The sequence below is a fragment of the Dermacentor andersoni genome, chromosome 9 (genome assembly GCF_023375885.2).
Source record: "Dermacentor andersoni chromosome 9, qqDerAnde1_hic_scaffold, whole genome shotgun sequence".
Lineage (NCBI taxonomy): Eukaryota > Metazoa > Arthropoda > Arachnida > Ixodida > Ixodidae > Dermacentor > Dermacentor andersoni.
Window position 1 is genome coordinate 74,493,870 of NC_092822.1, and position 14,829 is coordinate 74,508,698.

The following is a 14,829-nucleotide window of genomic DNA, read 5'->3' on the forward strand; positions in this document are numbered from 1 at the left end:
CTGCAAAAGCCGACAATCGTTGCCTCGCTTGCTGCACAGCCAGTGACGCATATTCAGGGACCCAAGTTGGCGAGAGGGTCAAAGACGCGTTAGCAGGCCGCGCCGCGAATGCACTGTGTATGTTCAGCTTTAAGGAACGCATTTCACGCTAGCGCTTTAGCAAGCTGCGTCATGAATGCACTAGGTATGTACAGCTCTTCAGTGTACCTCTCGCCAAACTTGGCTCACTCGAGTATGTTCCGCTGAGTTGCGGACAAGCGAGGGAACAATTCTCGGCGTTCGCTGGCACCGGCGCGCCACGCTTCTGGTCTCGGAGGTCACGCGCGGACTTCTCGGCAGCACCACTAGATGGCGCAGCGTGTGCAGAAAGACGCGCGAGAGTAGCCGCGCTGGCGCGCGACGCGTTTCTCAGCATTCGCACGCGCCGGCGAGCCATGCCATGCATTTCGGACGCCACCGCAGGCTTCGCGGCGGCGGCTCCAGATGGCGCCAAGTGTTCTTTAGAAAAAAACGCGAAAGAAAAGCATTTCTATTTAGTTGCATGTTGAATAACCATGCCCGCAGGTGGTCAAAATTAATTCGGAGTCTACCACTACGGCGTCTCCGTAGTCCCAGGATTTGATTTGGGACGTTGCACTCGATCAGTTAATCAAAAAAATAATTTCTGCGAGCTAGAGGGTGGAGCCGCGCGTTCTTTCGTCTTTTCGTTTCTTTGAGTGTTTCGATCGTGAGGCACTACTGACGATCACATTGCCCGTTCATTTTTTCTCAAAAGTATTTCGTTGGCGCTTCTTGAAGGCTTCCCGAGGTATTTGGTACCATGGTTGCGAAGCTGCCATATAGAAGCCCAAAGGTTCAAAACATGCCGATTCATTCGCGGTTCATGGGACTTATCGCCATCTGTGTGACGAGGGAACACTCCCGGGAAAAAAAAAATGCGCCGTCATATCGGCTAAGAAACGAGGACGTGACGTCATTCTTGTCAAAGGCGCGAAGTTTATTTTTCGTGCCCTGCCTTTAGAGCAGCATTTTCACCGGCGTTTCGAGCATTTGGCGCCGAAAGCAATGCAGCGAAACGCCAGCCGTACGGGTGTCGGAATGGCATCCACGCGCAAAACATCATTTCTTTACGGGCCGAAGAAAGCTCCGGGCGTTGAGTTCCGGTCGCACCGTTGGACGCCAAGCCCGTCCACCTGTGCAGCTGCATGAGGGCATCTAATCGAACTATTTTGTGGCGGTCGTAACTCACTACTTTTGATTGAACGCCGTGACCCACGATGAAGCACACCTCGTGTATAAGCACAACGCCACCCGAATTCAGGCGAACGTTGACAAGCAAACAACGCAGCGTGTGAGGGGGCCGTATAGTAACGGGGTTGAACTTTAAGAGCGCGCCTTTCTGGATACAATACAAGAGCTGCATTGCCCTGCAATTGATAGCGGCGTTATCGCACCTTTTTTTTAGCGGGTGAAGAAAAAGTGGTATTTATTGTTAACGATAAAGGGAAGGGGAGCTGTATTTCCTTTTCCCATGCAACATGTATATAAAACTGATTAGCATTTTCGTTTTCTTTGAATCAAACCAAGCTGTGTCTTGTTTTCTAATAACGTTTTTTTTTTCTTTAGCAGTGTTCGTTATCTCCTGATCCAGTGGCGCGAATTCGATCGCTGCTCCTTGCTGATGTCAGTGACAATTGGTTCTGAACGGTTTTTCGCCCAAGGATTGGATGAACTCTATTAAAAGTCCCACAGCGGGGGGGTGGGGGGGTGGGGGGGGGAGGCGTCAGCGCTTCGCTGCTCATCCGGATCGACCTTGGGCTTCTGTGACAGGAGGGCAGACAGCTCGCGCGACTCTGGTCGCGAAGCGCTTCGCTCGCTGCCGCCTCCGCAGGCGATAAGAGCTGCACCGACATAGCATCCGGATTCGGTGACGTGACGCTTCCTCTCCTTGCGACGTTGCAATCTTTGTCAGGAAGTGGCTCATGCAAATGCTGGGCTGTCCGCAACAGACAGGAGCCTTCCACGCGGTGACTCGTATGCCGATCGACTTTTCCGACGCCTCTTAGATAGCAGGCCTGCGCAGCCTGCTTCATGACGTCATGCTACTTGCGCCGAAATTTCCGTTGCCAAGCCCGGCTCGACGAAAGCGGTGACGTCAGAATTACCGTGGCTTACTCGTGGGCGTCCCCATTAGATTCTATGGTAGTCGGGCGACTGGTAGCATGACGTCCCCAATCGAAGTACACCGGCCTTGCGTTTGTCTGCTGGCAGGCGCCACCGGTCACGACTCGCGAGGAAGCAAAAGCTGCTGCACGCTTGGCGAGATATCCATTCCGCACTTTTAAAAAAACAACAGGTGAACGGCGCTGAAGAGACAAGTAACCGGTGCGGCGGTGCTGGAAGCAAACAGCGGAAGGAAACGACAAAACGCAAGGTATCCTGAGTGACTCGGTGATAGAACTTCCGCTTCCGCCTTGCTCCGGCGGCGCAGGTTGTGTTCCACTCGCGGATCTGGATGCGTTGCTCTACGCCAGAGTAGAGTGCTCGTTCGCGGAGTGCCTAGGCTGCTCCGACTCCGCCATTGGAATTCAACATAAGAGGCGCTGACTTTTCCCGCTCGCCGCTGCTGTCGGCGGCTATAAGCGCTTCCCCGAGTAGTAGGGGAGGGTAGATGCCTAGCTTTCTCAAAACGGAAAAAAAAAAAAGTTAAGCAGATCCGACGCGCATGTTAAATAAAGAAGTTCTGGGGTGTCACGTGCCGAAACCACGATCTGATTATGAAGCAACGGCGTGGTGGAGGACTGCGAATTAATTTCTACCACCTGGGGTTCTTTAATGGGCCACCAATGCAAGGTACACGGGCGTTTTTGCATTTCATCATCATCATCATCAGCCTGGTTATGCCCACTGCAGGGCAAAGGCCTCTCCCATACTTCTCCAACTACCCCGGTCATGTACTTGCATTTCGCCCCTATCGAAATGCGGCCGCCATAGCTGCGATATAATTCCTCGCCCTCGCGCTGTGTAGAGCAATGCCAAAGCCATCATGCGCCACATAGTTTCTTACAATAACTACTAGGGTGAACCTCTGGCGCTGCGATCCTTCAGCCACCATAGAGATGCTTTGTAGAACATGAATTTGTCTGATTTTCGTGCTTGGGGTTTCAGACGTTCCTGTGGCTTCGTTTTTTACGCTTTACCTGGGCCTACATTGGCCTGGATTTCAAAGCAAGTTATACTTTCTTTTTTATTGCAGGGGGTAATAAGACTGTGCAAGCACGCATAATCGCTGTTAATTGCAGTGGTTCCGCTTGTCCACGCGATCCGTGGCGCAATGGTTTCAATATAGTGCTTCTGTGCTAGAGATCCTGGGGTCGCATCCTGCCGTCGGACTAATTTAATAATGTTTATTGGACTATTTATAACGCAGTACTTAAAAATTATCACTATGCAAAGTCACGATGCCATTTAAAGCCAGAAGGACAAAGTTTAGGCAAATCCATATACTACTCATCCATCTCATGCTGGCTGAACTCCACACCTTGCAGCTACCTACCGTAGATACTAGAGCCACAGTTCCCTCTAGTAATTGTATGAAACTCCATGATGCGCCGTACTGCGCCATCACGGCAGGCCCAAAACAACCTGTCGCTGTCGTAAACAGCGTGACGTCACGAAACATGCTCAAATTGAAGTGCGAGACGTGTGCAATGAGCTGAGCAAAATTTTCCACTCGCGTTATGGCTATCATGGCAATCTGCTGCGATGTATTGGTCCGAGTAAGTGAGTTCGCCAGTTTGCTGCCAGAAGCTGCCTGTCGGCGGCGCTTGGTGAGAAGCTCTTCGCCTTCAGCGAGCAGTACACTGATCCTTTCCTCATAGACGGCTGGAAAAACGATCTAAAGCTTTCGCCGAACGTGCGATTAGGCGGCATACTCTACGTTTACCTCGTGCACACGCCTGGGTTGTGTGCTCGCCGTTGTGACTGAGTGGTTATCTGGCGTTGCCCCGTTAAACACGAGAAAAGAATTTATAATCATTAATCTTTAAATATTGGTAGTACTGACCAATAAGTTAACAGGAAGCAAGAAGTTAATATTATGCTTACATTGCGAACCAGGCATACACCCCTCGTGGGTACGTGCCACAAGTTGAAGGTGAAAACAACACAAGCAAAAGGGACCGGGGCTCTGCCTGCCTTGTCTCTTCCGTACAATGGCGCAGTCGACGAAAGCGCAGCCTAAGGCATCCCAGCCCTTAGGACAGTCCTCGTGGAACCACGCCGTCCTGGGTGTCTCCTGCGGTCAGGGATGGCCGTCCACGCTTCTCTTGCCATGCATATGTTCCCCAGGACATTCTCGACCTCTCAGCCACAAGGGATGCCGTCCGCGCTCTTCTGGCCACGCTTCCGGCTGCAGTGAGCACCACGGCCACCACTGCATGCCCCCTAGCTCAATGGATGCCCTTCACGCTCCCTTAGCCATGGGTATATCTGGCGTGAGCACTGTGGCCACTGTGGCGTCGACATGGAGCACCACACTATCGTTTCCAGAGACCATGACCACTTTCCATTCCCAGCAGTCGATAAAGCGGCTCTCAAATTTAACACCGTGGCAGATGGAAGCTCCGGCTCCTTTATTACTAAAGGTGCCAGCGCTCCAGGGACCCGATATGTCCATGGGTCTTAGCAGGCGGGTATGTCATGGCCCCTTAGATGCTAGGATTTCGACGCAGTAGTTGGCCGAATGCGTGGCTGGTCGCCACGCGCTGAGTGAGGCCTTGCTGAAGAAAACGAAGGCAGTAACGCGGCTGAGGACGTCATCATCGAAGGCTTGGCCGTACGGGAAAGGCGCGCAAGACACGCAAGAGGCCTCAAGACGCTCAAGAGACTATCGCAAGAGGCCGCAAGAGACGCGCAAGAAACCAGATGCGCAAGTCGCCATCAGCTTCAGAGCGGACGGCCGTTGTCGCACCTTCGGACGTGGACGACTCGGCAGCAGCCTGTATTTCGTCGGGTCCAGCGCATTCTAGCACACCGGCGAGACTTGATCAGTCAGCGGCAACACCGAAAAGACGCACTCGATAGCTGAGCAGAGCAGCTGTTCATTGTACAGAATCTTGCGCCGTACGTGCCTATCTCATCATCATCATCAGCCTGGCTACGCCCACTGCAGGGCAAAGGCCTCTCCCGTACTTCTCCAACTGCTCCGGTCATGTGCTAATTGTGGCCATGTCGTCCCTGCAAACTTCTTAATCTCATCCGCCCACCTAACTTTCTGCCGCCCCCTGCTATTCCCTTCCTTTGGAATCCAGCCCTTAACCCTCAATGACCATCGGTTATCTTCCCTCCTCACTGCATGTGATGCCCATGCCCATTTATTTTTCTTGATTTCAACTAAGATGTCATTAACTCGCGTTTGATCCCTCACAGAATCTGCTCTCTTCTTATCCCTTAACGTCCATCATTCTTCTTTCCATAGCTCGTTGCGTCGTCCTCAATTTAGGTAGAACCCTTTTCGTAAGCCTCCAGGTTTCTGCCCCGTAGGTGAGTACTGGTATGTGCTGAGTACGTGCATATCTGCAACGGGATAACTTGGCGAGAACCTTGACCAGTGCTCAACAGTCGGTTCCGACCGCCGGAGAAGCTGGTTGCGCGCTGGACGGTTCACCGACGACGACTCCGCTCCCTGGACACGTTGCCTCCATGTTAAATTGCGTGGCTGCAAGCCGTGCCGGATGTTTGCAGCGTAACCGACAGTGAAGACGAAGTGTACTTGCCCTCGGGCGCTCGCAAGGCGTGCGCTTGAAGGGAATACGAGGAAGCGGAACTGAAAAAGAGCAGCTAAAAGGGGACCGGCGCTCTGCCTGTATCTAAAGAGCAAGACGCAATAGACCAGGACAGAAGAACACAAACGACAGGACCGGCGCTTCTTCTGTCGTGGTCTATTGCACCTTGCTCTTTACATTCAAGCATGAACCAACTAGCCCAAGCAAGAGTTTTGCTTTACCTGTCTTGCTTCTACTTTATAGCGCTCTGCCTGTCCTGCCTCTTCCTTGCAGTAGCAACATTGTGGTTCCGAGGGACGATGTAGTCATAGTAGAGGGCTCAATTCAGACCGCCAGCGTCATCCAACGCAGACGCTGCATTTGTAAGTCTCGTCCCCATCGAAACGCTGCCGCCGTGGCGGGGCATCGAACCGGCGACCTCGTTCTCAGCAGTGGAACGCCCTATAGCCCGTCTGCCTCCGCAGGGCGTCAATAAAATTTTGTCATCGTGAATTCATATTCAGGTACTGGCGGAAACGTGACACGGATCGCGGCGATCTGAGCAAGGAGGTCTATTTTTTTTAAAAAACCTCTTTGGTTCTGAGTCGCATGCAGTTGTCGTCATTCGTCCATTCGTTGCGTTGGTTCGATTTGCTGCTGTCGACATCATCGGTGTTTTGCGACACTTTTATACTTATAAGGTTGCTGTTCCTTGTGTCGGTGAAGCTTGCGGGGCGAAAAAAAAAAACTGCAGTCGCAATAATAAATAATAAATAAAAATGTGAGAAAAAAACAGAAAGGAAAAAAAAAAAACGCCGGAGGTAGACGCGTTCGAGGTTCTTGTGCCTTTCCTTAATGCGCGCATATACACTGCCTCAGCAGTGAGTCGATCAATATGCTCTCCGAGGGATTAATGATCGGCAGCGGATCGAAAGAATTCGGGTGGAGTTCGGTTATGTGCGACGGATGTGAATTCGCCGCGCTAAGAGCTGCTCTTAGGCAGAGACGTCGCCAGTTCCACGCATACGCGAATCGACCGCGCCTGCATGGCGTTCCACGCGCATCGCGAAGGAAACACCGCCAGCTACCGCTTCCGACAAGTAAGAGCCCCCTTGGACGTATACACTTAAATACGTTGCCCGTCATCTAGCTCGCGAAACCGATGCGCATGCACAGCACGTTTTTTTCTCTCTTCTTCTTCTGTTAATTTTGACCCTTTAACCCACAAGCCCGAGCTGTATCAATACTCGATCGTCTCCCAGTACGTGCCGATATTGCTCAAGGACGAATCCCCACGCCCCTTCACGACGCACTTCGATTTGCTCTGCGGTGATGGGTCGCGCACGTCAGGTCGATCCGTCGTTAAGTGCCGGCTTTGCGCACTGATGAATGTCATTCTGCAGTGTACACTTGTTTTGCTGTCACGAGCGCACAGGATGTTATTACTATACTGCACACACGCGCGCATACCTTCGCCGGCGATATATATACACTTAACTCGGTCCGTAGAGGTCTTTGTCGTTGATGCTGAGTGTTTTCTCACGACGGATTCACGGCGGGTTGTCGTTAAACACCGCACAACACGCTAAACCAGATGCCACCCTGCGTCTTAGAGATTCGACAAGCTTTTCCTTCGTATAAGTGCATTTTGCCGTTGGCCGTTGGTTTTCACTAATAATATGTCGAGCATCAGGATTAACAGCTCTAGCGTACGAGGTTATTGTGAATACGCGGCCCCGAACCCTAATTAAACTCTTTAAGTAGAGAAAGGTCTGTGCAGTGACTGTGTGCTGACTTCATGCGCATGGGGTATCGCTGTATCTTTCCCTAAGCATTATGAACAACTTATGATCCAGAAAACGAGTTTCATTTATCTGTGGAATCGTTCTGATGCGTTCATGAGTTCAGTCCCTCGAAAGCGCTAGCTCCCGAGACAGAAAAAAATAATTAAATTATGGGGTTTTACGTACCAAAACCGCTTTCTGATTATGAGGTACGCCGTAGTGGAGGACTCTGGAATTTTTTACCTCCTGCGGTTCTTTAACGTGCACCTAAATCTAAGCACACGGGTGTTTTCGCATTTCGCCCCCATCGAAATGCGGCCGCCGTGGCCGGGATTCGATCCCGCGACCTCGTGCTCAGCAGCCCAACACCATAGCCATTGAGCAACCACGGCTGGTACCCGGCGATCGAAGGAGAGCTCAAAGGCTCAGAATCGTCCGTGCGTTACGTGTCTGCGTTCTTTTTTAAGCGTTTTGCAAGAGTACCGAGGATTGGGCTTGTTGGCACAGATTAACAACAGGTCCAATACGGCGCGAAATAAACGACTACGCAGACACGTAGCGTTTAATACACCAGAAGCACCTACGTTGCTTGTAGTGTACATACTGATCATTTTGAAGAAGGCGCGTCGAACGAGGGAGATGTGTCGTTGCGTTCGCGCTTGTTTCACGCCATCGCATCTATTAAAATGACGCCCGCTTTGACGCGTCCGTGAGCTCGTGCAAGATTGGTGTGTGTTTCCTTCGTTTCAAGGCACGTGGTGCCACGTGCGAAGAGAACCTTGGTAGTGAAAATATTTACTGCCAAGCAAATGCATAGGGGGGCAAAAACCCCCTTCCATGGCACGAGGCAACCCTTAGGGGGCCGCCCTCATACTTGTGCCGGGGAGGTATTCTGCAAGGGTCCACCTAGCGGACATGTCCATTCCGTCCGCTCTTGAAGTTCTGATTGGCTGGGCTGCGCTCCGCGTCCGCAGCCGCCAGGCGCCACAGCCAATCAGAACTTCAGAAGCAGACGAAATGGACGCGTCCGCTATAGGTGGACCCTTGCAGAACACCTCCCCTGGTGTTCAATGCAGCCGTCGTTCAACGTGTGCGATTATCCTTCACTGCCTCCACTGTACACGAACGTGTGCACCGTGACCGAATTAGATTCTCCTAATCAAAGTTAGTTTTCACGTAAATAAATACACGCATACGACATTCCTTTAGAAGCAGGTCCCATAGCACCCTCTGCTGAAAGGGAGCAACCTCCCATTTGAGACTAAGCGGGAAATGGATACAAAAAACACATAACGGCGACGCGGACAAAAAATCGCGACAAATGTTTCTCTCTCTCTCTCACTCTCATTCCGTTTGCACAGACAGAGCGTAGGTCAGATGAAATAACGACTCGTTTATTCCGGGTGAAATCCTCAGCCTTTTCCCGAAGTGGTGACAGACATAACAGCAACAACGTGTGGCAGTGAATTGCGAATATATACTAAGTCAGTGCGCAACCTAAGATCCTCTTCAAAGATAGTACACAGTCAGTTAAAAAAAAAAGCAACATCAGAACGCATAGTAGTCGCTGAGTGGCAAATGATGGCGTCAGTGCACTGTGCCCACTGCAATAACAAAAACGCCGTCAACTTGGCTACGTATGACATTTAAGACCACGTGGAACGATGACAGCGGTAAAATTCCTGAACTCGAGAAATGCTTATGCAAAATCTTACAGCGCAAATAATGCCGCTGTGTAATAAAGGCATCGGAGCCTCAGAGAAAACACACGCGCATACACACACAAAAAAATAAAAGAAGAAAAGTGAGTGAAGAGCGAGTGCTGAAAGGCAAAGCAGCTTCCACAGTGTTCGGGAAAATGTCTGAATTATTCGTTGCTCTTGTTGTGCAGTATTTGTTGCGGTTGTTGTTGTTGCTGCAGGGACTCGGATAGCCTCCTGCAATGCCGACTGTTTGTCTCACGCTAGTAGCTAAGGCAACGCGCAAGAGTTAAGGTGGCTACGCCAAGCAAGAGCAACTGCGAAATGAAGCGTGACCCCGCAGATGAGCTGCAGCCTTCCAGGGCGAGCAGGATGTCTTGACCTTTCCCGAATGCCGCCTTAGCAGCTTTCTGGCTCATCTGGCAATCCGGCGTGAATGCCTCGTCGAAACACATAAGCGTGGTCCGCATGAGCCTGCGAATACAACAAACAAACAAATAATAAATGGACGGAAATATGGTGAAACACGTGCATTGTCACGCTTGAGAAAAAAAATGTCTATGCATTTGTTTTTTGACGTATGCGTGAAGTACAGAAACACTCTTCTTTCGTAATCTCTCAACCGGAGAGAAGTTTGCAGCAAGGTTGCTGGATTACGGTCAAACATTTTTACATTTTGATACGCTTAAAACAGTGCTTTATGCTCTTCTCTTTGGAGTACGCGTGGGATACATAAACGCTCTCGTTACGCGCCTAATTTACATATATATGAATGGAATTCCCTCAAAGTTGCTGGAAAGAATGTTGTGAAGCGTTCTGACGCAAGCAGGTGCAGAGTCAGGCTTGTGCTGCAGAGCTACGCGCCTCATATTGAAGTATATTTGGGGAATACAGAAATTATTTTCTTACGCTGCCGTTTAACCTGACTTAAATTCGTTGCGACGTTGTTCGAGAAAGTACAGCGAAGCATTCTGGATGCTTGTAGGTACACAGTCACGATAATAATAAAGCTTTAGGCTCTTCCTTTTCAAATACGCGGGAAACACGAAAACACTCACGCAAGACAACTTTTATACATAGCCGAGTGGAACTTGCCGCAAAGTTCCCGAAAAAAAAAAAATAGTGTGAAGCTTCTCTCTCGTAGTGTCGTGCTCCTAAGAGAGTGTGGTTACGCTTCTCGTTTTGAAGCACAGGGTGATAATTTTTAAGTTTAACGAAATTTTTAAACATCGCCGGTGACAGCGTAAGTCATTGTCCTTGAGCTGAGTTATTCTAAGGGGCGGTCTTTACTAGCGTGAGAAACCAAAACACATATTCAAGTTTTAACGCAAATTAATTAATTAATTTCTTAATGAATTGCTTTACGGCACATATTGTTGTTTGCGAATTGTAGCCGGTGAGTCTAGAAGACGTATCCACATGAAATGGATTTCCAGGGTGACACCAGCTTCGAGATATTATTTCCCAATGTGTGGGAAGAAATACCTGGGCGTTCCGGTTAGTTCTGTGCCTCAACGTATACAACAGCGTTTTGCTAAAAAAGCAAGTGGAACAACAGTGCATTTTTACGCCGAGTGTGATGGCGCATACCTCCAAACTGGCATCATTCTGTAAACTCATTCCAATACGATACGCTTTGCAAACTCACTGGCTAGAATTCGTAAATTGCAATATGTACCGTAAAGTATTTATGTAAAAAGTTAATTAATGAATTTTCTATTTAGCTGAATAAGTGTTTCGATTTCTTGTGCTCGTTAATGTCCACCTCTTCGAATAATCCAACTCAAGGACAAGCATTATGTTATCTGCAACAGGAGAGTTTTAAAACTTCCATAAAAATTAAAAATGATCACCCTGTCTATATGAAATAGAGAATTGCTACCCTTAGGTAGCCGCTTAACCTGAGTGAGATTGGTTGGGAATTTTCCGGAAAGAATTATGGTGAAGTATCCTGGCGCTTACAGTTGCACTGTCCCGTTTAAAAGAAAGCGTCAGGCCCTGCATATTCAAATGCGCACGGTGTACATGGAGAAACGTTTTGTTGGGCCGCTCTTTAACCTGAATGGAAATCTTTGAGTGTAAAACGGAAAGTTGAATTAAGGTGCTTCTTGGAGGCAGATTATTTATTTAGATTCTCAGGCAAATTACTCGAAGTTGTGGAAGCGGGAAATTAAAAAAAAATATATCAGAGGACACCAAAGCACTCCTTGTGAGTTGTGAATGCGAAAGTATTAACACCCAATTGAACACCGCCTAGCGTTACATCGAATTTCGCGCTGCGAGTAATGTTTTCGAGTTTTGCTGCTGGGATATGCTATCGATTTTTGCGATTAAATCGATGCGGGTTACTTTTTGTTCAGTTTATACGTTAGCATGTTGGCTGTAGACCGGAATCATTTGGACGATATTGGTGAGAAACCAAGGACGCCGCATGCCACCGACGTCTTGACGGACGAGAGGCCGAGGGAGCAGCAGCGGCCACCAAGGCCGGTAGGCGCGAGCAGCAACTAAGCCTAGTTGGGGTGAGAGAGTGAGAGAGACTAGAGTTACTGTATGTGCTACCGCATATGCTACCTACGGTAGCATATACAGTAACTTTAAGAGAGACAGATCGCGCTCCTAAAACCCCTTAAACTTCGTAAAGTAGCGACACTCTCCTCCTCCGCCTTCACTCCTCCTCGTTTCTCCTCTCTTTCACGCTCCCTCCTCGACCGAGGCGCCCCCTACACTGCTCGAGCGTAGCAACGGCGCCAACATGCGCTCCTCGCCACTCCGTAGGCGCTTCTCGAGCAAAAATGGCGCTGATGCACAGCGCGAGGGCCCACGTGATGCTATCAGGCCAATAGCGACGCCGCGTCGGCCTAGGCCAGAGCGCGCGAGGAGGCGGCATTCTTAAAAGCGTGGCACTACTTTACGAAGTTTAAGCGGCTTTAAGCGCGCTGGCTTCCGAGAGTGAGACGGCGGCACACGCGCGTCACGTGAGTGTCTCGCCCTGCGTCGCCGCGTCACTGTATCTGTTTCGTTGAGGCGCGCTAGTGACGTGGCGTCGTGGCGATGCCCTCTCCCCTTACGCAACACCTGGCGCGCTAGCGGCCTGCAGGTGTTCCAATTCACCCGTTCTGCTCCGTCGAGGCGCGCTCGTGAAGTGGCGTCGCAGCCAATGGGAATTTAGGCGCCGTTTCGCTGCTACAGACGCCGGCTTTTTCGATCAATGGGCTATTTGACGCTTCCGCATCAAAGTAAATAGTGATGCGTACTAAAAGCAGCTAAGGCCGTTGTGCACAGTCCAGCTATCGGGGCGTATAGGTGGCATATGTCGTCGTGGCCGCATAAGCGAATGGCGGAGAGGACACACGATTGACTTGAAATAGGACGTACTGGTGTAAGCAGTTCCGAAGCGCAGACGATGTAACGGGGTGTCGGTGTCAACTGACGTACGGTGCACACTTAGTTGTTACAGGCGTATTAAAGAGGCCGGTGGTCACACCACGAACGAGAGGCAAGTATTCACGACCTGATTTTGTTTTGTAGGACACTGATTGTTAGAAAACTTACCTACAGCCGAAGTTGGCGGGATCCTTTTTAAGGCCCTCCGGATTAGCTCCGTTCTGTTCCTCGCAGATGCGAGACTTTTCCACGTCTCGGCACTCAGAGGCTGTGCGGTATTCTGCAGCACGATCACGAGAAAGTAAAATTAATATATATCAAACGGAATTGATAATTATTGGCTCTGAAAAAACTGTTTGCATTAATGCAGCCGCGTTCCGATCGACGTCACTCGAGTCCGAGGTCACGATTGGCGTAACTGATAGCACGATAGCTTCAACAATTGGGCACAGAAGTCATGAATAGAAGTAGGCGTTGGTTACCAGAAAACACATGGAAACGCGACACGATCACACATTTCAAGAGAGGTCATTATAAAGGAATCCGTATTCACACCTACGACCTCTGGATTAAAAAAAAAGATAAAGAAAGGTGCGGCCTGTCGTGTCAGGCGGCTTGCAATGAGAGCGAATGTGACAACTGTAGTTGCACTCACAGCCGCTTGGCTGTGCCGAACGGCGCTAGCTGCCGGGCATGGGACGCGTCGGGCGACGACCTTCAAAGCCCGTTCCTGACGCATTCTACTACGCCCATCCCAAACAGTCCCCGGATAGTGGCGCCGTGGTGGATGACACCGTTTTCAATGCACGCGGCAAGCCGCAACCTTTCGGCCGTGTTACACCGATGCATCGAGAGATCTAAACTGTGCCACTGCCACCATATGTATATAAAGGTTTGGGACACGCAACGCATTCTTAAGTGGGATGTGGATGCAGCTTTTGGCTATCCCTTCAGCGCTGCGGGAACTGAACAAGAAACGACACAAATGAATAAGACTCCGCGGAAATATACTGCATGTCCCGGCTAACGTTATCGTAGCTAAGAGCTTCGGATCGGATCGGAAAACATTTATTGGGCTCTAGAAAAGAGATCTTCGCGGCTTCAGACGGCCTCTTCCATCTTCTGATGGATTCTTCTGTCTGCAATCACAGGGTTGGTGGCCTAGTCCAAGGCTCGAATCACTGAGTATGGCCAACCCTCGAGCTCGCTCTACTAGGCGCTTTTGGCCGTTCAAGCTTACGCTGGAAAGCATACTCTCCCACTGTTCCGCACTCGGGTTTTTAATTTTATAGATAGTTGGGGACTCAATATTTTGACAGGCCCATGATATGTGGTATAGATCTGGTTTCTCTCCGCACCATGGGCACTTAGCCTCATACTGTGTAGGGAAAATTTTACTCAGAAGGTTTAGATTCGGGAAAGTACCCGTCTGCAGTTGTCGCCATGCAACAGCATCCTCTCTGCTTAGATCCTTATCTGGGGGTGGGTACTTCAGTCTGACCCCTTTATAATAATTTAGGATATCTGAGTAGCCCATGGGTACTGACTCGGGTTCCTCAAGGCTGGATGTGTCGGACGCCCGGTTGGTATGCCCTCGAGCTATCCTATCCGCCTCTTGGTTCCCTGTTATGCTAGTGTGCCCTGGTACCCAGATTATGGTATGCTGAACTTTGTTTCCCGGGTCGCATGAGCAGAGTATGTGGCGTGCTCTGCGCCCAATTCTGCCGTTTGTATAATTACGGCATGCTGCTTGAGAGTCTGTTATTATTAAGGACCTGCCAGATCGATAGCCCTCCAGTGCTGCCAGAGCCACAGCTGTCTCTTCGGCCTCGACTACCGTGCAGTCCTGTAGTGATGCGCTGGTGATCTCCTTGAGGTTCGAATTAACCACCGACGCCACTGCTCTGCTGTTTTGTCTTCCGCCTTTGACGAACGTTGCCGCGTCCGTATACCTTGTGTTGTCCTTGTTCGCCAAGGTTCTCTGCACGTACTCCGCTCTTGCTTCTCTACGCGCCTTGTGCAGGTTCCGGTCCATATTCTTGGGTATCGGTGCGACTCGCAGTGTACTGCGATACTTGTCCGGAATTCCCTCGGTACGTTCGATCTCTTGGATCACGTTGCCGCCACCGTATCTCGAGCTTGAATAGCGTTTAAACATACGGGCAGTTTCGCCCGAAGACGGGTGCATAGAAA

General features: G+C 50.2%; 1 protein-coding gene across 4 annotated transcripts in view; it reads right to left on the reverse strand.

The window, feature by feature from the left end:
• Window positions 1-8,922: 8,922 nt before the first annotated feature.
• The window catches only part of LOC126528260 (uncharacterized), a 58,671-nt gene continuing 52,764 nt past the window's right edge, over window positions 8,923-14,829 (reverse strand). For all 4 annotated transcript variants that reach the window (XR_008611871.2, XM_072284222.1, XM_050176147.3 and 1 more), the window contains 2 exons: window positions 12,805-12,916; window positions 8,923-9,723 (listed from right to left, as the gene is read on the reverse strand). Coding sequence is in view for 3 of the 4 variants with exons in the window: in XM_072284222.1 (XP_072140323.1) it covers window positions 9,513-9,723; window positions 12,805-12,916 (323 nt within the window). In the remaining variant the exon portion in view is untranslated. The remainder of the gene's footprint in view (window positions 9,724-12,804; window positions 12,917-14,829) is intronic.